Source organism: Poromitra crassiceps, assembly GCF_964638095.1.
Source record: "Poromitra crassiceps genome assembly, chromosome: 3".
NCBI classification, from domain to species: Eukaryota; Metazoa; Chordata; class Actinopteri; order Beryciformes; family Melamphaidae; genus Poromitra; species Poromitra crassiceps.
Genome location: NC_139625.1, coordinates 26,674,792 through 26,699,904, shown reverse-complemented (window position 1 = coordinate 26,699,904; position 25,113 = coordinate 26,674,792). Strand labels below are relative to the sequence as shown.

Here is a 25,113-nt window from a genome sequence, read left to right as displayed (position 1 = left end):
CGTCTCAAATCCTATATGCACTTTGAAATCTATCTTGGCCAAGTGACAAAAAAAAGCCAATGCCGTCTTTTCTTTTCTGCTAAAATAAGATCACTGCTTCACTTACATTTCTATTAGCTAAAGAGCTAAATGCCATCATCACTAATGACTTCTCCTGCGGCGCGGCGCCACGGTTCTCCTGCTTGATATCTATGGCTTTGATGTCACAGTCTGACATCTGCCCAGTCCAGCAGTCCAGCACTATAGCTACGCTATAGCAATTACCCTGTTGTCATGTAGACATACTGGGAGGCCATTTAAACTGCAAGGGAAGTGGCTGGAGGGTTGACTTCCCATGGCGATGATGCAGGTACAGCAGAGGAAGAGTCAACAGTCATCCAGCCAGTGGACCATTCAGCTGAGCCAGGGAGAAGGCTAAGATCAGCTCTTTTTGTTCATTTAAACTTTAAAGCAAGGAAATCCATGTCTAAAGCCAATAGCCACGTTTGTGCTTTATTGCTATACAATAGAGAATACCAGGATGAGGCAGATTTGAACATGCAACACTCAGCCTTCAAGGTATACACCTTTATCCACTGATCCATGGATCACAGTTGTGTGTTTTCTTCGACATGAATCAAACAAAATCGTCTATTTCTGTGTGATGAGGGGAGGTGATGAGACTTTATGAGCAGGAATGATGATAGGCCCTCATGACGGAATGGGTTCCTAAGCCAAGTGTGATGTACATTGCCCAGGGGTAGTTCCACTACGTTCTATCTTTTCTCCTACAGTGTGTTAAAGCAGAGGATTAGCACATTTCTAAAGGTCTATACAGTACGAGCTGCGGTATCTTTATTCCAGCTGCCAATCATACGCCATCTGAAGCACCTGTCGATACAGCGGGCGCTTCAAACTAACAATATAGAATAATGAAAATCAGCAGTGGTAGGCCGTATTTTTCAGATTTTTTTATGGCTATTTCTGCTTTATTAGCTAGTTCACAGTAGAGAAAGGGACAGAAAAGATGAGAGAGGTGAGAGAGGGAGATGACAAAATAACATACACTGAATATTAGGGGTGTAACTGTCAGGAGGCAGCAGGGTGTGTGTGTTGTTTGTCTCTCTCCCTATGTGTTTCTGTACAGTGGGTGGAGTTTCTGCACCTGGCACCTGGGCTCTGCAGCACGGCTGGCAGCAATCTTCTAATCAACAGACTCCTGCGTAAATACCCCGGCTCTTCCACCACTCGTCGTCAGATTGTTCAGTCACCTACGCTATGTGGTAGCTATTCCCAGCTCTGAGCTTTAATCTCTTTTGAATATCTCTCGAAGTTTCCTCGTGTTTTCCTGTGGACTGTTTTGACGCCTGCCTATCCTCCTGTGCTCAGGTCGTATGGTTCCTCTCCCTGCTGTCAGCTGTGAGCAGAGTCCCGGGTTCGTCTCCGTCTTCACCTGCTGTAACTCTGCCACTGCCTGCCTGCTCACTCCAGCCATGTATTTTCCAATAAACTCTGTTAAACTTGGAAGCTGTCTCTGACTCTCTGTGTCTGCTCTTGGGTCCAAAATCCTTAAACTGTAACAGTAACGACACAATGGTTTGGTATGTTTTCAATAGAGACAGTCCGCATGTCTGCGAACGCCCACAAAATGTTAAACGGCTGGCGCGCAACTGGGGTAAAACCGCCAATATATCTCATGGGCTGACTCACCAAAAGACGGTGCTGCGGCTCTAAACTACATGTTTGGGGGTTCTAGAGCAGAACACAAGACGTCTGCTCAGATGTGCGTTTACTGCGGTGGTTAAATCCCCGATCGTGTCTGCCTGGGCTGGGCTATCAGCTCAATTCTAACTTTGCTGAATGGATAGAACGGGGGAATTTACCCCACCCTGACCCCGCCCCCAGGCTAGAAATGCAAGATTTCATTTTTTTTTTTTTACTTATTCATTTCAGTAATTTCAGTCTAATTTAAATTTACGGCAGGTTTTTTTTAACACCTTGCATGTTTTTCATTTCATATTTAGCTTACCATGATATCCTTGTAGAAGTCGTGCACTGTTCAGCAGTGAAAGATTCATTCGGTTTGCAATGCGTATTGAAGCTAAAGCCTTGTACCTAAACAGTTCGGTACGAGTACGCGTATTGCTACACCCCTCCTGAATATACAAAATATTAGGGACATTCACTCTTTTTTTTCATCAAGTACACTGAAGGTCAGGCACGGTTCCAGAACAAAATGACTCAGTGGGGGTGCACTAGTAGCGACAGAGCGGGCTGGCAACAGCAATGAAAAATGGTGTCGGTAGGTGTTACGGGTCCCGAGCGTGGTCCCTGATGAACAGATGAGGTCGAAAAATGGCCTCACTCCAATGAAATGGCTACTATGGAGACTATATGAATGTATGAATGCAATTTGCTCATATAATCCACAAGAGTGAGTTTTCCAGTCATACACAATTTATGCAATTTTAAGATGGTTTAGGGACCCCAGTATGTAGAAATATTAAAATATATGCGAAAATAATATGTTTACATTGCATGCAAAACACTGCATATGATTCAGTCCTCAACTCTCCACCGTGAGAGCTGATGTGTGGTGAGCGTTCTGGCGCAAACTGAGCTGGCTGCCGTGCATCACCCAGGTGGGTGCTACACATCAGTGGTGGATGAGTTGAGTTCCCTTACCTCCCTCCCTTGATACTGTATGTGAAGCGCTTTGAGTGTCTAGAAAGGCGCTATATAAATCCAATCAATTATTATTATGATTATTATATGGGATTAGCATAAAGTGGCATTCTGTAACAAGGAGACTTGTGGGTACCCACTACCAATAGAACCCATTCTCATTCAGATATGTTGAGTTGAGAGGTAAAGGGACCCTTTTTAAAATGGTCATACCAGTTTTCCCCCACCAAAATTGTTGCCTAACTTTGGGGCGTTATTTACCCCCCTTCCCGACAAGCTAGGTTTACATAGTTTGTACCAATGGAGGCCTTGGGTCAGGGGTTCCAATACTTTTTTGGCTTGTGACCCCACTTTGACATCACAAAAATCTATGGACCCCCAGACATTCAAATTTCAGTACAACATCGGTAATATCGTCAGTGACATCATCAATGATGTCACATGTATGCTGACTTTTTTTCCTCATAATTCTGACTTTAATCTGAGAATACTGACTTTAATCTCAGAATTCTGAGATTGAACTCAGTATTCTGACATTAAAATCAGAATGCTGACTTTTTTCTCAGAATTCTGACTTTAATATCAGAATTCTGACATTAAAGTCAGAATTTTGGCTTTTTTCTCAGAATTCTGGCTTTTTTCTCAGAATTCTGGCTTTTTTCTAAAAATCCTGACATTAAAATCAGAATGCTGACTTTTTTCTCAGAATTATGTCTTTAACCTGAGAATTCTGACTTAAACTCAAATACATTTTTCACATGTGGCCTTAATCCGCTTTGGTAGTTTTAATTGTGTGTAGTGTAAAAAAAGAAGTGTGTGTGTGTGTGTGTGTGGGGGGGGGGGGGGGGATCGAAATGTCATGCGACTTCCAGGCAACCACTGTCTTAGGTCTTCTAGTTTCATATCATATGAGTGTCTTCACTCTAGCTTTAAAAATGAGCCCGCTACAGCCTCTGAAAGACAATATTAAACTGAGGGTGTAATATTAAACTGAGGGTGTTAAACTGAGGGTGCAATATTAAACTGAGGGTGCAATACATGCTCTTGCACCCTCGTAGAACCGGGTGTGCTGAAGGTGGTGAATCCAGGTAAAAAGCTGTAGCCCTTGTTAAATATATGCCACACATCACAAAGGAGATGTAGATCAAGAGAAGCAGACAAGTTAAAGAAGGATTTTTAAACTTTGAGGCAACTGTGCTGGCGATTGTGCAAAATGTTCCAACAAGTTAAATGAATGCACATCCTCCAAAACCTTTTCAGTCAGTGCTGTTATCATAGACTTAACGTAGAAAAAGCACATATTGTGCAAAATGTCCCCTATATTTTGAACATTTAGTGTAGATCCCAGACTGGATTCAAACCCAAGACATCGCTATGCATTCAAACTGAAGAGCGTACAGAATTTCCAATGTGCCTGAGAATGAAAGCTTCAAACCTTCATGTGTTTCAGAACAACATATTTAGTTGCTCTGTCTGTATCACCTGAATGTACCACCACAGTGGTTTTTAATTAGCATAAAGCAAGGTCAAAAAGTACAATATCCAAGCACGTGTAGCCAGCCAGTTTCACCATATGTGTAGAACGTTGTTTCATCACTAGCTCAACCTCCATCTGTCTCAACTTATTTTTTTTTAATATAAACTCCAGCAATGATGATGCTGAATCACGCCGTTGAGCTAAGTAACTCTACTGCGCTATGGAGGATCCTGATTGTAGTAGACAGTTCTGCTCTTTAGAGACCAGGCAGCCTCTCAGAGAGTGGCATGGCAGCTACTCACAGTGATGGGGGAGGGCCTTTCAAAGTCCTCAGCATCTCACACAGAGCACATAAATATGTGTACAAAGGTTAGAAGCAAAAAGTAGCGGACAGCGTTGTCACCTCCAGTTAAAGTTAGCAGTACAACGTGCTCAGGGAGAATTTACAATGATTTTTTTCCATGGCACTGGGCCAGCAGGCCCCACCGGGGTCAGAAGATGGAAAAATCAGGACACTCACTCACTCACTCACTCACTCACTCACTCACTCACTCACTCACTCACTCACTCACTCAATCAGTCAGTCAGTCACTAATGGGTGTGAGTTTATTGGGGAAAGAGGCTGTAGCTAGGGATAAGAAGGTGGTAGAGAGTCGGGATTTGAGGGGTGGGTAGGGGTGGTGTTGGGGGGGGGGGAAAGGAAGGGGGGGCACACACACCACTGCACCATGGGCTTAAAGGATAAGTTCAACCAAAAATGAAAATTCAATCATTATGTAATTATCTACTCACACCCATGCCGATGGAAGGATGAGTGAGGTTGCTTAGTCCACAAAACATTTGTGGAGTTTCACAGCAAAACATTGTTGCAGAATTCCCCTAAACCAGGGGTTCCCAAACTTTTCCGACCAAGTATCACTACGTACCAAACCAAATTTCCCAGGGACCACTTCCACTGCCATAAAATAAAATTTGCTGATTTATGCAATAGCAGCAGAAAGGCTAAATAATATAAGGCTACTAGCTGCTTCAAAACAGACATTGACACACACACACACACACACACACACACACACACACACACACACACACACACACACACACACACACACACACACACACACCTGCCAACATTAGGCTGTGAAAAAGAGGACCCCTTTGAAAATGTTTTTTTCCCTCGCCAAAATGTTGCCTAACTTTGGAGTGTTATTTAGCTACATTTCTGACAAGCTAGCATGACATGGTTGGTACAAATCGATTGCTTAGGTCTTCTCGTTTCATATGATACCAGAAACTTTACTCTGGCTTTAAAGCTGAGCCTGCTGCAGCCTCTGAAAGAAAATGTAAAAAATGTTGATATTTCCCAAATATCGCGATATTTCCGAAAATCGGCCCAATCCGGTTACTCCTATTATGTAAAAATTATGTTTTTTTTTTAAAGCAATTCTGTGGCGGACCACCAGGTCCGCGACTGCCGTTTGGGAACCAATGTCCTAAACAATTGAAGTGAATGGTAACCAACTTTCAAACAAAAAACAAAACAAACATTATAAAATGTTTCTATACTGCTCACCTGGTGTAATCCAAGTCTCCACAAGGCCTGAGATGCCAAGTTGAGTTGAAAAGACATAATTTAAACCCTGCATTTAGCTGAAATCTTCACTGTAGCCATGTGCTCCAAGAAGAGGTGCAGCACCTCTTTTCCTCTTGTAGCACAGTCAGTGTTTTGCTGTGAAACTCCACAAATGTTTTGCGGATTAAAAAACAACTTCACCTGTCCTTCCATCGGCATTGGGGTGAGTAGAAAATGACAGAATTTTCATTTTTGGGTGAACTTATCCTTTAAGGGTTTGCACTTGTTATTGGACCTATTCCTTTCTTTTTCTTGTTGGTTACGTTGGTTAAGGGTTACGAGCACTTTGGTTCATGAACAAGACAGAATAATAACTGTAATAACTGTAGTAGGTATTGACTCTCTACAGAGACTGGGAAGTAGACACTGCAGTGCATGCTAAAGAGAATGTTCGAGGAAATAGATCACAACAAACCACAAGTCTCTTCTAGTCAGCATCACTACAAAAGAGAATGGATTTCTATCTCTGGATTTGTGCATCTGAGAATTCTCAGATCCACAAATCCACAAATCTAGACGAGACAATAAAGAAGAGTCATCTGTCAAAACATGCATGGCTTTGATTTTGGCTACAGGAATATTTTGGAAAATCAATGTATTCCATGCATGTTAATGCACTGTAATGGACTGCGAGGTTATCTTGAACAATGCATAAAGGCATTAGAAACACTTTTGTCTTTTTTGTACTTTTGACTTTAGCTTGCACATTAACACCTTAAGTGCCATAGCCGAAATAATTCGTCTTACATAATCCAACGCTTAAGTGCCAGAGCCGAGTTTACTCGTCTTACATAAACATTTTTTTTTTTTTGACGGTGGTACATCAATCAACAACTTTTACATCTTCGAGATCACTATTGGAGCAAGATAATGTGTATAATCTATTTTACCGACCCACTAAGTGTTGACAGTGCTCCCCCAGACGACCGAAATCAAAGAAAAAACTGCCGCGGGACCAAGCCGTTCAAGGAAATGCCGTGGCGATTTTACAGTAACAGACTTGTCTTGCCTGAGAGCGGCCGCGCACCGGCAGCAGCACACAGAGAGCGGAGAGCGATTTGCAAAATAGATCATAGGTGAAACACACTTTGAAACACCTCAGAAAGGCCAGAATCAACATCTGCCCATCGCCCACGCATTCCCCGGCCCATCTTGACTCGCACAAGGAGCGTCTGCACGCAGGCAAGCAGGCAGGCAGGCACACAGGCAGGCAGCAGCAAAAGCGCTTCTGACACGCCCGCTGTACAGCCAGGAGGAAGGAGGAGAAGACACACGGAGGGAGGAGTTTAAATGAGAGGGGTGAATGAGAGGGGTGTTTCCTGTTGTTATGGAGGAAATTACTGTTCAAAACTATTGTTTAGAATGTCTGACGGTCTTACTGATGCCAAAAATGAATGGTTAAAGTGACTGTTTCACAAAAAGCCATTTATCTCTGAATAAATTTCCAGACGCTGAAACCATGCTGTACTCAACGGCTAATATCTACATAACTACTAACTCTGCAAACTAACTCTTTTAGACAGAGAAAGCACACATTCTATTAGTTATTTTTAGATGATTGGTGTTCATGAATTCTTAACAGAAAAGAATCCTCGGCTGTCTCTAAAATGAGCCAGAATCGTCAAAAACACCCCTGGCACAACTTACCTACAGGAATGAAAACATGGCTGGCATTCAATGTGTTAACATGCACGGTTGGTTTACACCATTAACTTACATCACTGCTGCTGTGAGACTCCTGTCTGCCACGTGACACATTTATTTTATGGATTGACATTTACTTGATGCATTTGTGCCCTACCGGTTTAGGGTATATCTATAACTCTGGACACAGCCTATCATAAAGTTAACAAGATATTGTAATGTGGCACAATCTGTAACGCCTGGTTGTGTCCAACCAAAGGCCCCTCTCATTATCTCTCACCCTCTAACCAAGAGCACAAATTGGCACGGATTAAAAATGACAGTCGAAATTAATGCACCCAATTGGATTAAAAGATGGGTGCCAGGAAGAGAGGCATGTTGAAGACTGAAGCCATGAATCAGAGCTGGTGAGTGAGGAGGACAGAGGGTTGCCCTGACTTTGAGGTTTTGCTTCTGGGATAAGGATGAATGTGACTCACCAAGGAACGAAGTCCAATACCCCCTCCCTCCCTCCCTCCCTCCCTCCTCCTACACAACTTTTCACTCACAAATAAAACCTGACAACACAAATACATGCATCTTCCATCCAGATTTTGCCTCCATATTTTCCTTCTTGCATTGCATTGGATTGTGTGTGCTGTTCACTCATGTCAATCTTTAAACATATTTTAGCAATTCAGTTAATTGCAAGTGTGCATGTGTGTGTGTGTGTGTGTGTGTGTGTGTGTGTGTGTGTGTGTGTGTGTGTGTGTGTGTGTGTGTGTGTGTGTGTGTGTGTGTGTGTGTGTGTGTGTGTGTGTGTGTGTGCATGGCATGGACAGTGCTCTGTATGGGTTTAGCAGCAGCCTCAGGTTCTGAGTTTCAGACATAAACTAATAAATTCTAATGCTGGAACAGTGTGGAATCACTGTTAATGGAAATAATAACTGTCAATATAATAATCATAATCATAATCATAATAATTATAATCATAATAATTATAATCCTAATAATAATAGTATACAGTCAATGTGTGGAATAATAACAGAAAGGTGTGACGAAAGAATAGGAAATAATTAATAGAGTAATGTACTCATTTTACAGACATGCTGTACATGAACTTCTTCAGCATATTAACCACTTAACCGCTATATTAAAAGCACCACTTTAATACAGTGCAGACTGGGCAGTGGCACAGTTTATTTGGAGTCCTCGTCAGTTGTCAAGGATGATATTAGCCTTTCGTTCATATGAAAACCTGCCTATTAGCTCCTCTACATCAGACTGGGAGACCAGCAGACTGTAGTAGAGGCTGCAGGGCAAGATAAAAATCAAGATGGAGAGACAAGGACAGCAATTAACTCATCAAGTAAAACACTGAGTTGATAATATGTAGAAAACAAAAATAGGTCATTTAGCAGCATGCATGAAAACAGACTATAGGCAAAGGGATATGAGAGAGAGAGAGAGAGAGAGAGAGAGGGAGATAGGGAAAGATAGATAGGGAGGGTGAGAAGGATCTAAATCGTAGTGTGGGGGCTGTATCTTTTCCACTTCAGTTAGTGCAACGTGAGATTAGTCCAACAGTTATACAGCACTGATTCTGCTCAGAATCTGCCCTGCATGTGCCATTATCATACAATGAGATTCACAAGCATCAACAATAAGAGACAGCATGAGATAATAAGACAGCTGACAAAAATAAACACTCAAAGTGGTCATCCTAACAGCTCACCCTAAAATCCAAAATACATATATTCCCTCTCACCTGTAGTGCTATTTATCCATCTATATCGTTTTGTGTTAGTTGCCTAAGTTTTGGAGATATCGGCCGCAGAGTTTCTGCCTTCTCTCCAATACAATGGAAGTGGATGGCACTCGGCTTGTGGTGCTCAAAGTGCCAAAGAAATACATTTGATAAACTCAACAGCAATGTCTCTTTCCAGAAATCATGACCCCGTTACTCAAGATAATCCACAGACCTTGTTATGAGCAGTTTCATGGAGGAACTATTTGCTTTTGACCAAACTACACGCGCTAGCTGCAAGCTAGTTCCTACATGAGACTGAAAAGAAAATAGTTCCTACATGAAACTGCTCACAACAAATTGATCAAGACTGAATCCTCACTCTATGGCCTGAGGTAGTGAGTGCAGATGTAAAGATGGCCAATGTAAAGTACAGCTTATTTTTGCTCAATATATATGGCTCAATCAACGACTCCTCCAGCTCAGCGTTTGAACTGAGGCACTGGCTTCACCCACAAGGCAGCGCAACATTGGTGTCTCTGTAGTTGAATTAATAATGGAGCAGGAGGCCAGCTGACTAACGACACAGTATATAATGCTAGTCATCTCCAGGCCAACCCACACAATGTCAACAAAAGCACTGAAGCGTTGGACATAGACTAGGGTCATTCTCGGGTGGCATCCTAAGGCGCACATTTGAAATGCAGGGTAATCTTGAGAGAAAGATGTGAATCTTAGACCTTTTCACAAGAGGTTAACCCGACCTTTAGGGTGTGACCAAGTGGCTGAGCAGCACACTTTAGCATCAGATAGTGTTCCCTCGTTATAGATGGACAAGATAGTTTGGCTGCTGCTTTGCAAAACCGGAAAAAATGTGTTGGGATGTGTCCACAATCAGCAGGTGATGAAACACGTACTGATGATGACAACTCTGCAAGTGCCAGCACTCTAACTTCACCAAGGAAAAAAAAGTTATTTGTTGTGCAACAATAGCAGTACTGGGGGGCTTAAGGTGGGCTATGTGAGGGGGGTCCCTGTAGGTCATATCAATTAGGATCGCGTTACATTGCACAAGATGACACCACCTGCACCTACCAACACTATCAATGCATTCGCTATGAGCCGCCTGAACCTGGCGCTGTCCGCGGTGCTGAAACGAGCAGTTCACGGGTATTTTTGGTGTGCTGTTACGCTGTTACACTATACCTGATTATGTCATCGTTGTGTCCCAGGTAGAATTTCTGCTTGTGCTCCCGGGTGTTGTACACAACTCCCACACCGGCGACAAAATAGACAATTTCCTTGGCCGCGGTGTAGTACAGGTTGTTGCGGCACTGGTGTCCCCGGTATCCGTAAACCCACTCCAGTCTCAGGTGGCAGTTGGGAGCAGTCCTGTCAGCCATGGCCGCACGACTTCCGCGTCTCTGTTGCTAATAACACGTATCTGATATCGTGTCATTCACCAAAAAGGATTTATTTCAAGCCTGTGTGCCCCATTAGTTCCGTTGGGTTTCTACCAGTCCGGCGAGAGCAGCGCTGAAATTAGGCATTTGAGGGTCATGTGCATAAGAATAGTCTGCTGTTTTACCAGATGAAAGGCCTCTGTCTCTCTGTGAAATTAGCTATCTATTGGCTAATGTTGTTTTCATAGTGAGAATCTACTTGTACTCCAGCAGCCGCGGGCTAGCGGTCCTCCTCGACATAGATCAAAGCTCGTCTTGTCACATCCTACAAAGATGGAGCTGTAGTGTTGTTTCGCAAGCACCGCCCACACGACGATGACGGATCAACTGCCCGACCAATTAGAGGACATTGCCGTCACGGCGAGGCAATATCGGACGGCACGATACAGGAAAGATGGGCTTGCACCATTGACATATACCGTATATAGCTTGCACACTAAGTTAATAGATCCATGTTGCACACAGCTACCTCTCAAATGCTTTATTTGTTGTCATCCTAAATCTCACCTGCACATCGAACATTCCTATATAGCCTAGTAGCAGTAAAACACTAATTTATTTTCAACCTTTCACATCATGCATGTCATGCACATTGGAGAAGTGAATAGAAGCTTTTATGCTTTGACTTTATGTATCCCAGCGCCCCCTGTTCTGTCTGACGTTGTATTACACATAGTGTTATTTAATTTGAGAGCCACATTGTGTCAGTGAACACTCACTTTTATTGTTGTCGATGATATAAATTAGTTTAGTTAGTTAGGAGCCCCATTATTGGTGCTACAATGATGGCACGTAGGAATTTCTTTTGTTGACTTTTTTCTTCTAAAGTTATTTTATTTTATTCCTGTAGTAAAGGACCTCCCATCTCCCGTGTTGGTGTTGCCAAGCGACAGAGGAAGCTTCTTCGCCATCATCCTTCGCTGAAGAGCTAATGCTAGCTTGCTAGCTAATCACCAGCTTCCACTGCACAGTTTCTTTACTCGACTAAAACAATGGAAGTAACGATGGACCCTTTGTTTCTCGCATGGAGCTATTTCCGGAGGCGAAAGTTCCAACAATGTTCTGATATTTGTTCAAAAATATTAGAGGACAGCCCGTACGACCAGGTAACGTCACTGTTGTGTGATTAGCCCTGTTAGCCTAGCATTCTAATCCAATGGAAAGCTCCCGTTTTGTGTGGCTACTGGCTAGCTTGCTAGCTGTAGCAGGTCATGTATAATCATAATTAACGTTAGTAGTGAAGCAACGATCTAGCTAGTATCATCAGTTCAGTTACGTGAGCCAACGTTACTGGTCCCAGAATCACCAGTCCTTCCTTGTAGCTGACGCTTCCTGGCCACTACATTACATGTCTTACATTTTCACTTTGTTTTCCTCCGCCTTATGTCTTGCTTTGATTTTTGTTTTCCTCTGTGTATGCAAAACTGTCCTCAACTCTCGCCCTTTTCTCTCAATAACTCATGCTGTCTTAAGGACGCTGGCTTCTTACTTATCTCAGAGGTAACCTGCTGACTGTGCCTCTCTGTTGTCCCTTTTCATCACTGGAAAATTCAACATTGGTCCTTACTGTAACATGTATACCAAGTACGAATTGCCCTTTGAAGGCTTTTCTATGATTTAACGTTTTGTGTGTGCGTGTGTGTGTGTGTGTGTGTGTGTGTGTGTGTGTGTGTGTGTGTGCGCGCGTGCGCGCGTGTTTCATAGGCTGCATGGAGTTTGAAAACCCGTGCTCTGACAGAGATGGTATACATAGATGAAGTTGAGGTAGACCAGGAGGGGATTGCTGAGATGATGCTGGATGAGAGCTCTATTGCTCAGGTTGCACGTAAGTCTGGCCTCTGGACTCTTCCTCAGTGCTTCAAACTTACAAATTAATTATTCACACGTTTACTTAACTAAATATTGTAGAAGTTGTCGTAAAATGTATTTTGACTGATAAGAGTTGGCACTCTTCCAGGCCCTGGAACATCATTAAGACTCCCGGGAACAAGTCATGGCGGCGGTCCCACACCGGCTGTCAGGTACTGTATAGGAGGAATCAGCGTGACGTCACAGCCACCCAAAAATGTGCAACCCTGCGGCAGTTAACTAGTATGAGTTACAATGTAAAAGTATGAGATTAAACAAACGTTAATATCAGAAAGTATACATCACATCGCTTATATTTTGACATTCTGAGTGAGAGCAGAATTAGCTCAAGAGTTTGATGTATAATATATGCATGTTGTGTTGTGTATAATGTTAATGTTGTGTGAACTGTCGCAGTTTTTAAATTGTAAACACGGTCAGCCAGCTAGAGTCAGACGCTCAAACTCAGGCTCCATTGACGTTTGCCACCCAGTGACGCTGTTTGTTTACCAAAATGCTGCTCAGCTGATCTCTCGTATACTATGACACTTTTATAAGAGGTCTTGAAATCTGCCATTGTGTACATTTTTAGCGAGTGAATAAAGGTAAGGAAATGGAAAGAGAGACCTTATCTGAGTTTTTTCCTCTTCATGTTAGGCCTATGACCCAGTCAGGGCGGCCTGTCACAGGATTTGTGAGACCCAGCACACAGTCGGGAAGACCTGGGACGATGGAGCAGGCCATCAAGACCCCCCGCACCGCAAGCACTGCTCGTCCGGTCACTAGTGCTTCTGGGAGATATGTCCGTCTGGGAACAGTGAGTAAATATGACTGAAATCTCTGCAGTCCCTGTGCTTTTATCAGTAACGTTAGAGCTCCTAGACTTTGGAAACACAGCACCTGGCCAAGGAGATCAGGCTCACAAAATCACTATCTTTCAAATCAGACATTTATAAACTCCTTTTTTGTTTCCACTGTGACATTTGTGCTGTGATTATGTATTTCTTTGTAGTGTTTTCACCTATTTCTTTATACAGTATTATTATTATTATTAATAATAACAATAAGTCAAGTCAAGTTTATTTGTATAGCCCTAATTCACAAGCATGTCTCAGAGGACTTCGCAGAGAATATGTCTAGCTAAATCTAGCTGACACAACAATAGCAATTACAGTAGTAATGGGAGAGCAGGGGGGATGTGGGGGAGGAGGGAGCGGGAACAGGGAATGTGTGGGGGGGAGAGAGCAGGGAAAGGGAGGAGGTGGGGAGGGAGCAGAGGGGGATGTGGGGGAGGGAATAACATTGTTGTTGTTATTGTTGTTGTTTGGCCAATATATCACTTATTCTGTCATTTATATTACAGGACTTGCATATCATTATTTTATGTATTGTTGTTATACACTTTTTACTTTCCTAACTGTGAAGCACTTTTTGTAAATTTGCTTTAAAAATAGTCTACAAATAAGGTATATTAATTAAGTATAATTTATAACTTGACTATTTGAAACATATATTTAGGGAGTTGTTGGTTGGATGTTAGAAGCTGTATGTTTCAATTCAAAAGATATGCTCATGTTGAATAAGATTTTGTTTCACTGTTTCCCCAGGCCTCCATGTTAACCAATCCAGAAGGACCATTTATAAACTTATCAAGACTAAATTTGTCCAAGTATTCCCAAAAGCCCAATTTATCCAAGGTAAGAGTGAGACTGATTTCCAGTTGATGCAAATACATCTGTCCATATTTTTGAGGTCAGTAACAATCTTTTCCCTCCTCAGACATTGTTTGAGTACATCTTCCATCATGAAAATGATGTGAAAAATGTAAGTGGCTGTAACAAAGCAAATATTGTTGAATGAACATGACATATGGAATTAGTTGACATTGCAAGACTGCTGACAGTTTTCCATGCAGCAAAAATGTTTTGTGTCCAGGCTTTAGATTTGGCTGCTCAAGCTACTGAGCATGCTCAGTTCAAGGACTGGTGGTGGAAAGTCCAACTAGGAAAATGCTACTACAGGTGAGTGTAACCTATAAACTTAATTGTTGATGTAATATCAGATGCTTAGTCCACAAAATATGATCTCTTATTGATTATCCACATAATGTAACTGTCTCTGACATTTCCAGACTTGGTTTATATCGAGAAGCAGAAAAACAGTTTCGATCAGCTCTCAATCACCAAGATGTGGTGGATACATACCTCTACCTTGCTAAGGTAGAAATGGAGATGTTATTGCAAACACATCACATACAAAGTTGTTGTACAATAGAAAATCCTGGATGAACTTGTCTGTTCTCTCATTGAAAAGGTGTATCAGCGTCTGGATCAACCAATAACAGCACTGAACCTCTTCAAGCAAGGCTTGGACCACTTCCCAGGCGAGGTCACTCTCCTAACAGGAATCGCTCGCATACATGAGGCATGTCACCTCGGTCATCATTACTATAGATGACTCTTTAGTCCACTCTAAAACTTAACATTTGACCAAAAGAAATACACCAGCCATATTTGCTGTATATAATAATGTGATGCTTTTCACAGGAGATGAACAACATTACCTCGGCCACAGAGTACTACAAAGATGTTCTGAAGCAAGACAACACTCATGTGGAAGCTATCGCCTGTATAGGCAGCAATCACTTCTACACCGACCAGCCTGAGATCGCCCTGCGCTTCTACAGGTCAGAAATATTACACGAATCTAGGGCTCTATCGTTGCATCGGCCTATAAACTGCGCCCAGCGCAGCGCAGATTGGTGGGCGTGGATCGGCCCACTCGATATTTTGGTGTTGGCGCTACACGCGGCCTTAAGCATTATAACCACGCCTTTTAAGTGTAAAATGATGCACTACCTGCTCATTGGAGAAGTGCAGTAAACGCATCACAAGCTTCTCTTTTAAACTCCAATTCCACAGAGCGATCCAGTCCGGGTCAGAAAAGCCGACCGAAGCGCTCTGAGTTCCCCCCCTCCCTGTTTCATTCCCGTCTGTCTCATATATAATATTCCAGATTATTATGCTTCTCAAACCAATCTAACTGCAGTTTAAATACTGCAAGCATGTAAATACGCTACACTATAGCAAGATCAAAGTGAAAAGAATGTTCTAAATGCATTAGAAAAATATAGCCTATCCCTATGTGGCCTATGTCATGATGAGATTAGATTGGTGAAAGTTTGTCCAGATTAGAATGATACCGTTTTCTCTCGCTACCTTTTCTTCTCCAGTGCTGCAGATGATGCACATAAATATAGCCTACATTATTTAAAGTCATTGCATAAATGTGTTTTTATTGTAAAAGTGAATGTGAAGTAAGCCAAGTCTTGTTGGAGTGGAGTCAGTGGACATCACAGTACAGCCGTGTTGCGGGTGTCTCTCATCTAAATCACGTTACATCTGCGTGGGATATATATACCACCTAGGTTACATATATGTTTCACATAGGGTTGTGAAATTTTCAAAATGAACATCCCTAGTCTTTGTGCTGGGCGAGAGAGGGAGTGAGAGAGAGAGAGAGGGGGGGAGAGAACAGCCTCTGAATGACAGGGGCGAGAGTGAGATGGCAGAGGAGAGCTCCGCGCAATTACAATAGCCTATAACCGGCACACTGAATAAGCCCTGGTTTTGAAAAGCGCTAAGCGCTAAATTAACGCCAGGGGGGAAGATATCGTTAGGCCGGTATTTAAGGCCGAAACACCCAATCTGGCACTGCGCCACGCCTCTTTGGCGTAAAGCGCATTTCGGGGCCTAAAACCATGTTGCTATCTTACCGAGGCAGCCGCAAGGCGCGTCTTTTTGCGTTTAACGCCAGTTTTTGCGCCTAAGGCCTGTGGGAGAATAGGGCCCCTAATGTCCGAAAAGTTGTAGCCTATCTATGCAGTAGTAGATATGCAAAATGTTTTCCTATTTTCTAGACGGCTGCTCCAGATGGGTGTGTATAACTGCCAGCTGTACAACAACCTGGGCCTGTGCTGCTTCTACGCCCAGCAGTACGACATGACTCTGTCCTCATTTGAGAGGGCTCTGGCTCTGGTGGCCAATGATGAAGAGCAGGCGGATGTCTGGTACAACATAGGACATGTGGCTGTGGTGAGTTAGGAATCCTAGAGAACATTGCTGATGTCTCAACCACGTCATAGTATGTCCTGCCTCTTTATGTGGTTTGCAGTTCAAAAAATAAATCAAATATTGACTGTCTGCCTCGTACAAATAGAACCCTATCACGCAGTACAAAGTGTCTCTTCTCTGTGTTTACAGGGCATAGCTGACTTGACACTGGCCTATCAGTGCTTTAAACTGGCTTTGGCTTTTAATAATGACCATGCCGAGGCCTACAACAACCTTGCCGTGCTCGAGCTGCGCAAAGGTCGTATTGAACAGGTGAAAAACATTTTCAAGCCACTGTTTAAAGATGAAATATGAGATCATATTTCACATGTAAATATAAATATGATATTATACTGTTGACACTGTATTAATGATTGACTGTTCCATCTTTTGCTGCATCCAGTCAAAAGCCTTCTTGCAGACAGCCGCATCATTGGCCCCTCACATGTATGAGCCGCACTTCAATCTCTCCACTCTTTCTGAAAAGGTAATCTATTACTATTCCATATTACTATTCCACTCATAGGAACATCTGAGCAGTGCAAATCCTAATGTTTCAGTTCAGTTATGTTTATAGTCCCTTATCACACAAGCATGTCTCATACATAGCATCATCACAGTACAGTATACTACATTATTATATATCTACACACAACATAGGCTACATACATCATATACATACTACACATTTTTCAACATCAAGACTAAAGAGTATGGTGTAACGGTTCACAAAATTCATGGTTTGGTTCTGTTCGGTTTAATATGACACAGTATGTTTTTGATACAGCAAAAATACAGCAAAAAAGTAGAAATGCCAGAGACATTTCCTTGATTTTAACTTTTTTTTTCTAATTCCCCCCCCCATTTTCTCCTCAATTGTACTTGACCAATTTTCCCCCTGCTGCCCCGGTCGCTGCTCCACCCTCTGCCGATCTGGGGAGAGCGCGTAGACTAGCACCATGCTTCCTCTGACACATCCACAGTTGCCAGACGCTTCTTTTTACCTGACAGCGATTCACCGGCAGGACATGGCATGTGGGAGGATCACGCTATTCCCTTCTGCCCTGACCGACCAGAGGAGGCACTGGTGCAGCGACCAGGACACATACCCTTAATCCGGCTTCCCACCCGCAGATACAGCCAATTGTGCCTGTATGGATGCCCGACCAAGCCGGAGGTAACACGGGGGCGCGAACCTGCGACCCTCGTGTTGGTAGGCAGGGAATCTACCGCTACACTACCGGTGGACGCCCATCATTTTTAATTAATTTTAATTCATTTTACTTATTTATTTTCTTATTTATACAGTCTAGTTGAAATTTGTATTTCAATTTACGCCAATGCTTTTTACACCTTGCGTCTTTTTCGTCTGTTTTAGTTTACCATGATATCCTTGTAGAAGACTTCAGCAGTGAAAGATTAATTCCATTTGTAATGCGTATTGAACCTAAAGCATCGTACCTAAACGGTTCAGTACGAATACACGTATTGTTACACCTCTACTCCTAAAGAGACATAACGTATGTATGATATAATATACCAAAGTGTTGTTTTTTTGTCTGTGTCCAGATTGGAGATCTACAGAGCAGCTACACTGCTGCCCAAAGGTCTGAGGATGCCTTTCCCGAGCACGTCGACACCAAGCAGCTTCTCAAACAACTTCGCCAGCACTTTGCAGAGCTGTGAGCTTCCGACTTGTATGCTTAGGAAGCAAGGTGTGGTGTGAATGATCGAGTCATCAGATATCAGACACCTAACAGTGTTAGACATGAAACTTCAGGAGATGATCTTTTCAAAAGTTTGAAAGCTATAATAGAAGTAAGGTTTGAAGTTACTCCGACACAGATAAACACTAAAGTGAACTTTATCAAACAAACAGTGAGAGCAACTGTACTGTACTGAACAACTATAGTGTCATCAGGTTAGTAATACGTGCTCTAAAAAAGGCACTACAAAAAAAAACCATCTGGCAATGATTTCCTGGTGTAAGTAAGATCATTGAATAGCTGCTTGCAATGATTTTGAGCCTGAAGTAGCTTTTAGTAATTTATTAAATGGTAGGCTATCCATACACATGTGTGTAATAGTAATATGTACATAGTAAATCACTGATATGGAAAATAATATATTTGTTATCAATCAATGTGAATTGATTGGCACATCTTTTTATAGTTCATTTCATAATGTCAGATGTGGTTTTGGTATTCCAACCTTCCTTCCCATTTTGTAGTATCAACTAATATTGACACGACAATAAAAACAATACGATTTTATAAGATGTCAAATAATCTCTAAGGTGGAGTTAATTGTGGTAAAATTACAGTGTTACTGTGTTAACTCAGTTTGCTGCCATTTCACAAATCCACTTGAGTGGATGACCGCACGGGGCATCGTTCCAGGCCTTGAAGGGGTTGTTTCTGGGATACAAAGCTGCACAGTCCTCACCATACTGGTCATTAGGTTCTCCATCATTCCAGTACCTGTAACAAGGGATAGGTTACTTTTTTGGACATTATCTCCTTCCCACTGTAAATGATGAATGCCTTATATATGAGAGAAGTGTTTTTTTCTCTGACTCATGGTGCCATGGGCCAAATTTCCCCCCTCTTTTTAAAATCCAGATTTTGTGCCCCCAGCCCTTCAGAGGCTAGCTTGTCTGGAAGGGGGTTAAATAACACTCCAAATTTAGGCTAAGTTTTGGCGAGGGAAAAACAGGCATAGCCATTTTCATAGGGGGGCCCTTGAACCTCTCACCTCAAGGGGGGTTATTGTGTCCCCCCCCCCACTTCTCAAACCAAAGTTTCATGGTGCAGCCAGTCTAATTGATGGCTACAACTGTAAACTTTAAAATAAAACATCACTTGTTTGTGCTACAGGCAGGGGAGGCAACACGAAAATGAAATGAGCACAAAGAAAGTAGAATCCATCCACCACTGCACCCATGAACTCTCCCCTGGATGTGTCACATACCCTCCTCAGTGGAAGAGGCAGTTGGCATGGACTCCAAGGCAAGCACCTAGGACACGCCCAGGCCAAGTGGCCTGTCTCACCACACTGATAGTAGGTGCTCTTGTTCTCCTGTTGGTCCCTCACTGGTTCCCCTCTTGGCTCAGGTTTCAGGTCCTTCATGAGGGATCGGTTCACCTTTTGACACCTTAATCTCCCATCAATTCTGCTTGCTTTAAGCATGTCAGAGGTCACTTGGTGACATTCCGCCAAATCAATCTTCTCATCTACTACTGTATCTGAGGGTTCTGGAGGCTCGGAATTTTGTGTGGGGGCGCGGCTCACCTTACAGCCAGTAGTGCCACCATTGCTCGAAGAATTGTGACTAATGTGCAGGAAATGTTATTCCCACGCAGAAAAAAAAGTAATTCCAAACGGTCTTCATTTTTAAATTTGTTTCCATGCCAGGAAAGACACAACACAGAACCATCAGAACCCTGCACTACAGCAGGACATCCAGTGTTTCCCAAGCCACAATGATAGGCTCTAAGGAATTGTCTGTTGCAGACAGTGTGTAGTATTTAGTGCTTACCCCTCGATCGCCCATGACAATAAAAAATAATACCTTTTGATAAGATGTAAAAAAAAAAAAAAAAAAAATCGGGTGGAGTGAAGTGTGATGAAATTACAGTGTTAACTCAGTTTGCTGCCATTTCACAAATCCACTTGCGTGGCTCTCTGCACGGGGCATCGTTCCAGGCCTTGAAGGGGTTGCTTCTGGGAAACAGCTCTGCACAGTCCTCATTATCTATATTATTAGGTTCTCCATCATTCCAGTACCTGTAGCAAGGGATAGGTTACTTTTTTGGACATGATCTTTCTCACTGTAAACAGTATGCATTACAAATCATCTACTATCATGGAATCCATGATGATGATGATGATGATGATTATTATTGTTATTATAAATCCATAACATGGATTTATAAAAGAGACGAGCAGCTTTTTTCTGAATCATGGTGCAGCCAGTCTAATTGATGGCTACAACTGTAAAGTTTAAAATGAATCATCACTTGTGTGTGCTACAGGCAGGGGAGGCAACACGAAAATGAAACGAGCACAAAGAATACTGTTGGGCAGAGCAATGGGCGCCGTTACTGACAACTAAAACTGAACGAAGAGAAATCTCAGGGGAGGGGTAAAAAGTATTGACGAAGAGGGGTCACAAAACCAAAATCCTGACCTTTCCCCTCTCCTAACTAACTGACCTTTCCCCTCTCCTAACTAACTGACCTTTCCCCTCTCCTAACTAACTGACCTTTCCCCTCTCCTAACCGACTGACCTTTCCCCTCTCCTAACTATCTGACCTTTCCCCTCTCCTAACCGACTGACCTTTTCCCTCTCCTATCTGACTGACCTTTCCCCTCTCCTAACCGACTGACCTTTCCCCTCTCCTAACTGACTGACCTTTCCCCTCTCCTAACTGACTGACCTTTCCCCTCTCCTAACTAACTGACCTTTCACCTCCTAACTAACTGACCTTTTCCCTCTCCTAACTAACTGACCCTTCCCCTCTCCTAACTGACTGACCTTTCCCCTCTCCTAACTAACTGAACTTTCCCCTCTCCTAACTGACTGACCTTTCCCCTCTCCTAACTAACTGAACTTTCCCCTCTCCTAACTGACTGACCTTTCCCCTCTCCTAACTGACTGACCTTTCCCCTCTCCTAACTGACTGACCTTTCCCCTCTCCTAACTAACTGACCTTTCCCCTCTCCTAACTGATGGACCTTTTCTGTAGTCCAGGAACAATCAAGGTAGGTATTGGTAATCAGCCCCAGGTGTGATTGTGGCAAGTAGAAACCGTCCGCCACTGCACCCCTCTACCCTGGATGTGTCACATACCCTCTCCCTCAACTCTGTACTGGAGTGTGGAGCGCTGGATGACCACAGGCCATCTCTCCTGGAGAGGGCATCTGCGTTGCCATGGCTGACCTATGAACAGCTGCTCTAAAGCAAAAAACCTGTGTTTGTTTGTTTGTTTGTGTGTGTGTGTGTTTGTGTGTGTGTGTGTGCGTGCGTGCGTGCGTGAGACAGTTTCTTTGTTCCTTGCCATCCAACAATAGTCTGTAACCAGTGTGAAGTGCCTCCCAATGAGGTAGTGTTTGAGGCTTTCCAAAGCTCACTTAAATGGCTATGTACTCCTTCATCGTGTAGTATTTAGTGCTTACCCGTCAATCAGTATTGTTCCATCCAGCCATTGCCAAGTCCCTTCCTCCAACACGTCTCTCAGCCCAATCCAAAAGCCACTGCGGTCAATGGATCCCGAGGTGCCATGATCAGTTATCACTCGACTCAATGACAACTAGCAAAACACAAAAATATAAACTGTTTCTCTTTCAGTCCTCGGAGTAAGTGACACATGACCTCTTCTCAGAGAAATACAGTGTAATGAATAATATATAATCGCATGCATTTGTACAGCAATATCAATTGAATGTTGACTATTCCTACCTGTTTCTCCGTGCTGTCTATCACTGCCAAGTCAGCTCCGTGCCTCTTGCACTTTTCTCTAGCATCATGCCAAGTTGTGCGCATGATAGTGTCAGAGAAAGGTATGTAGTAACAAAGTGAGTTCAGAAAGCTCCAACCTGGTAAACAATGTCTGCAGCCCTCCTCTATTGCAAAAGGAAATTGCAATCACAAACATACACAGATGCAATAATGTGGTATTGGTATAGGTAGGATGATCATGAATATGCATTGAATAACTTTTCATAAGACATATGATCAGAGTGAAAAAGACTCACTACTCATTGGGATGTGGGATTGCAATGCTGCATTTTTCTGCCGAATTTGGTCAAGCTGCTCTTTATAGCTAATGCTTCTTCTCTTCTGGTGTTCAATCTCCCACTTGGTTAGTTCCTGCTGACTGATCTCTCTTGCCAGCTGTTTCTTGGCCTCATCCACGGTTTGTATTGCAGTCTTGTAGGTATCTTGGAGTTTGACCAGTTCATTGCTGATGTGTGTTATACCATGTGGAAGGTGGTCACCTGTGAGTTTGCCATCTGTAAGTGGTGAAGACATGCAATGTTATTGTAGCAATTTATTCACAGATTCAGCACTGAGGAAGCTCTTGAAAATTATCTTAAATTATATTTACAGAATAAGTACAGTGCCCCACATAATTATTAGTAACCTAGCAAAAGTAGGCTAAATGCTCTCTGTATGACGAGCACAAAAACAACAGCACATATATATATATATAACACACAGTATATCCTGTATCCAAACATTAAACTTTTTTTTCATTTGCATTTTTAATGAGCAAATACATTTAAACAATGTAGGCTATAGAAAATAATGTTGCAATTCATACAGTTCTACCTTTTCATCAAAGCTACCAGTAATTGCACTGTATGTCTTAGCATGACTTACAATAGACTCCCAGGCCAACATCAACAGCTAAAAAAAGAGCAGCAAGCAGCACCAGGCTCACTGCAAACAGTCTGTAATGTCTCAAACTGGGTCCAGCTCCGACCATGGACATGGACACTAGACAGAGTGGTGTATCATAATCAAAGCTGGTAACTGCATCAAACTGTTAGCAATACAGTGTTATCAAAATAACAAATATCCAAGAGATATTTTACTATTGATATGTTGGCTAGTTAAGCTATACAGTGGATTTTAAACAGTAGTTTACTAAAGCCATGCAATAGTTTTAATAACTCGTTATAGCAACCAACAAACACTAAGCAAGTATTCAATCACATTTTAAAGTTTATTCTAACTTTTGACTCAATTTACCTTGTTGGTGGCGTGGGTTAGAATCGAGAGGATGTTCATCTGCACTGATTTCCTCTTGAGAAATCAGTTTGTTATATGCCCCATCAAAACGGCTCTCAGAATTTTCTATGCTCTCCATTTTGACTGTCAAGATGAGAGCAGTAGCCTATGTGAGTGAGGTGATTTGTCAGGACATTGCCCTGTGTCAACACTTGCAAAATGAACTTGCCGAAGAGGGGTGGGGGTGGGATAGAGCATGTGCACATTACAAACGTGTGTTACAAACAGCAAGTCAAGTTCATTTGTTAAATATTTACAGAGGGTGAAGGCAATTTATGTAGGGTCATTTTCTCATCCCTATAGAAGAAATGCGTTGTAAGCTTTTTCATGAGATGTGGTTCTGAAGTGGTACTTTTGATTTGGCCTTTTTTCATTAAAAAGCGCGAGATGCCTAGGCTCGCCCGCTGTCGGATGACATCACTGATGACAATTAGGGCAATCACCTAATTAAAAGATCCGGCTCCGTCAGGTCACCTGCACAGCCCAGGGGCGGAAGCCATCCCTAGCTATCACTTATATAGCCTCAGACCGATGACATCACTGATGACATCACATCATTAGCTTATTAGGGCAATCACCTAATTTAAAAAATGCAGCTCCATCAGGTCACCCACATGGGTGCTCTTTACAACCCCTGAAAGTTTCAGCCCGATTGCACGTAAAACGGCATCGCTGTGGCCGAACACAGAACTTGAAACACACAGACAGAGCCCACATACTCAATTTTATAGAGAGATAGAGAGATAGATTGATAGATAGATAGATAGATATACAGTAGCCTATAGATAGATAGATACATACATACATACATACATACATACATACATACATAGATAGATACACAGATAGATAGATTGATTTGTGGAAGTACATTCTATATTTGTTCTCCTATTGTTCTATGGTTCTCCTATTATGTTCCAACACAGGGGTCAGCCAGTTACTTCCTATTGTGTTTACACTTCCTGTGACAGTACATTACTAGTGACCAGATAAAACAGATGGTGTTTTGAACAGGAAGTCATAACACAACTGGGTCAAGTGGGCGGGGCTACATAAGGTGAATAAGCCTATTTTGTAGTGGTGGGTGAATCCACATGTGCTGTATAATCAACTCATCAGTCAGTATTTAGATATTTCAATGGCTTTTGTAAAGTTACAACTTGGAAGTCAATAGTCATAGACAAAAGCTTACTGTGATCACAATAATGTCCTTGTCTAAATGATCAATAAGTAAAATATAAATAGTTAAGCTACGTTAAGCTAGAACTTCAAAAACATGAAAGTTATTCACTTTGGATATTCAGTGCAGAAAACAATGACAGTAACAGCATATAAGAATAATATCTATAATAAAATATAAAATTAAATACTAATCATAATATGAGGAGTATAATGTAATAGCTGTCAGGTAACTCATAAACAAGTAGTAGGATGATATCTTGTTAAATATTTTCATTGTTCATCTTTTAGCTATTGTATTTTAATGTATTATTACATCAGTGCATCTATACAATAGAAAAGATAATACAAAATATCAACTTAAAGTGATACTCTCTCAAAGACTTTCATGTAAATAAATGTCAGTTAAGTCACTATCTAACTGATAGTGATTTAAGACAAAGGTGATTGAGCATATGGCCCATTGATGGAAGCCTTTGCATTTTCAGTATTGCAGCATTTATGAACTTGGTCTGACACAGGGTGGGCGGAGCTAACCCAATAGACTCACTCTGCAGGTTACTGTAGGTTC

The 25,113-nt window shown here is 42.3% G+C and overlaps 2 protein-coding genes across 7 annotated transcripts in view; one reads left to right on the top strand and one right to left on the bottom strand.

The window, feature by feature from the left end:
* eml5 (EMAP like 5) overlaps positions 1-10,547 on the bottom strand; it is a gene marked incomplete at both ends in the record, with an annotated part of 55,093 nt that extends 44,546 nt beyond the window's left edge. For both annotated transcript variants that reach the window (XM_083632401.1, XM_083632402.1), the window contains one exon: positions 10,351-10,547. In XM_083632401.1, coding sequence (XP_083488527.1) covers positions 10,351-10,547 — 197 coding nt within the window. The remainder of the gene's footprint in view (positions 1-10,350) is intronic.
* Positions 10,548-11,599: 1,052 nt separating this feature from the next.
* Positions 11,600-18,615, top strand: ttc8 (tetratricopeptide repeat domain 8; the record flags this gene model as incomplete). Of its 5 annotated transcripts, XM_083632513.1 has the most annotated exons (15): positions 11,600-11,713; positions 12,081-12,107; positions 12,312-12,432; positions 12,565-12,628; positions 13,113-13,272; positions 14,063-14,152; positions 14,235-14,279; positions 14,391-14,476; positions 14,587-14,674; positions 14,769-14,879; positions 15,002-15,141; positions 16,375-16,549; positions 16,718-16,840; positions 16,971-17,054; positions 18,137-18,615. In XM_083632513.1, the coding sequence occupies 15 exons, from the start codon at positions 11,600-11,602 to the stop codon at positions 18,251-18,253; spliced, it is 1,545 nt and encodes a 514-aa protein (XP_083488639.1). In that variant the 3' UTR covers positions 18,254-18,615. The 5 variants fall into 5 exon arrangements, with proteins under 5 accessions (XP_083488639.1, XP_083488640.1, XP_083488642.1 ...); XM_083632514.1 differs by lacking the exon at positions 12,081-12,107; XM_083632516.1 differs by lacking the exons at positions 12,081-12,107; positions 14,063-14,152.
* Between the last annotated feature and the right edge of the window lie 6,498 nt (positions 18,616-25,113).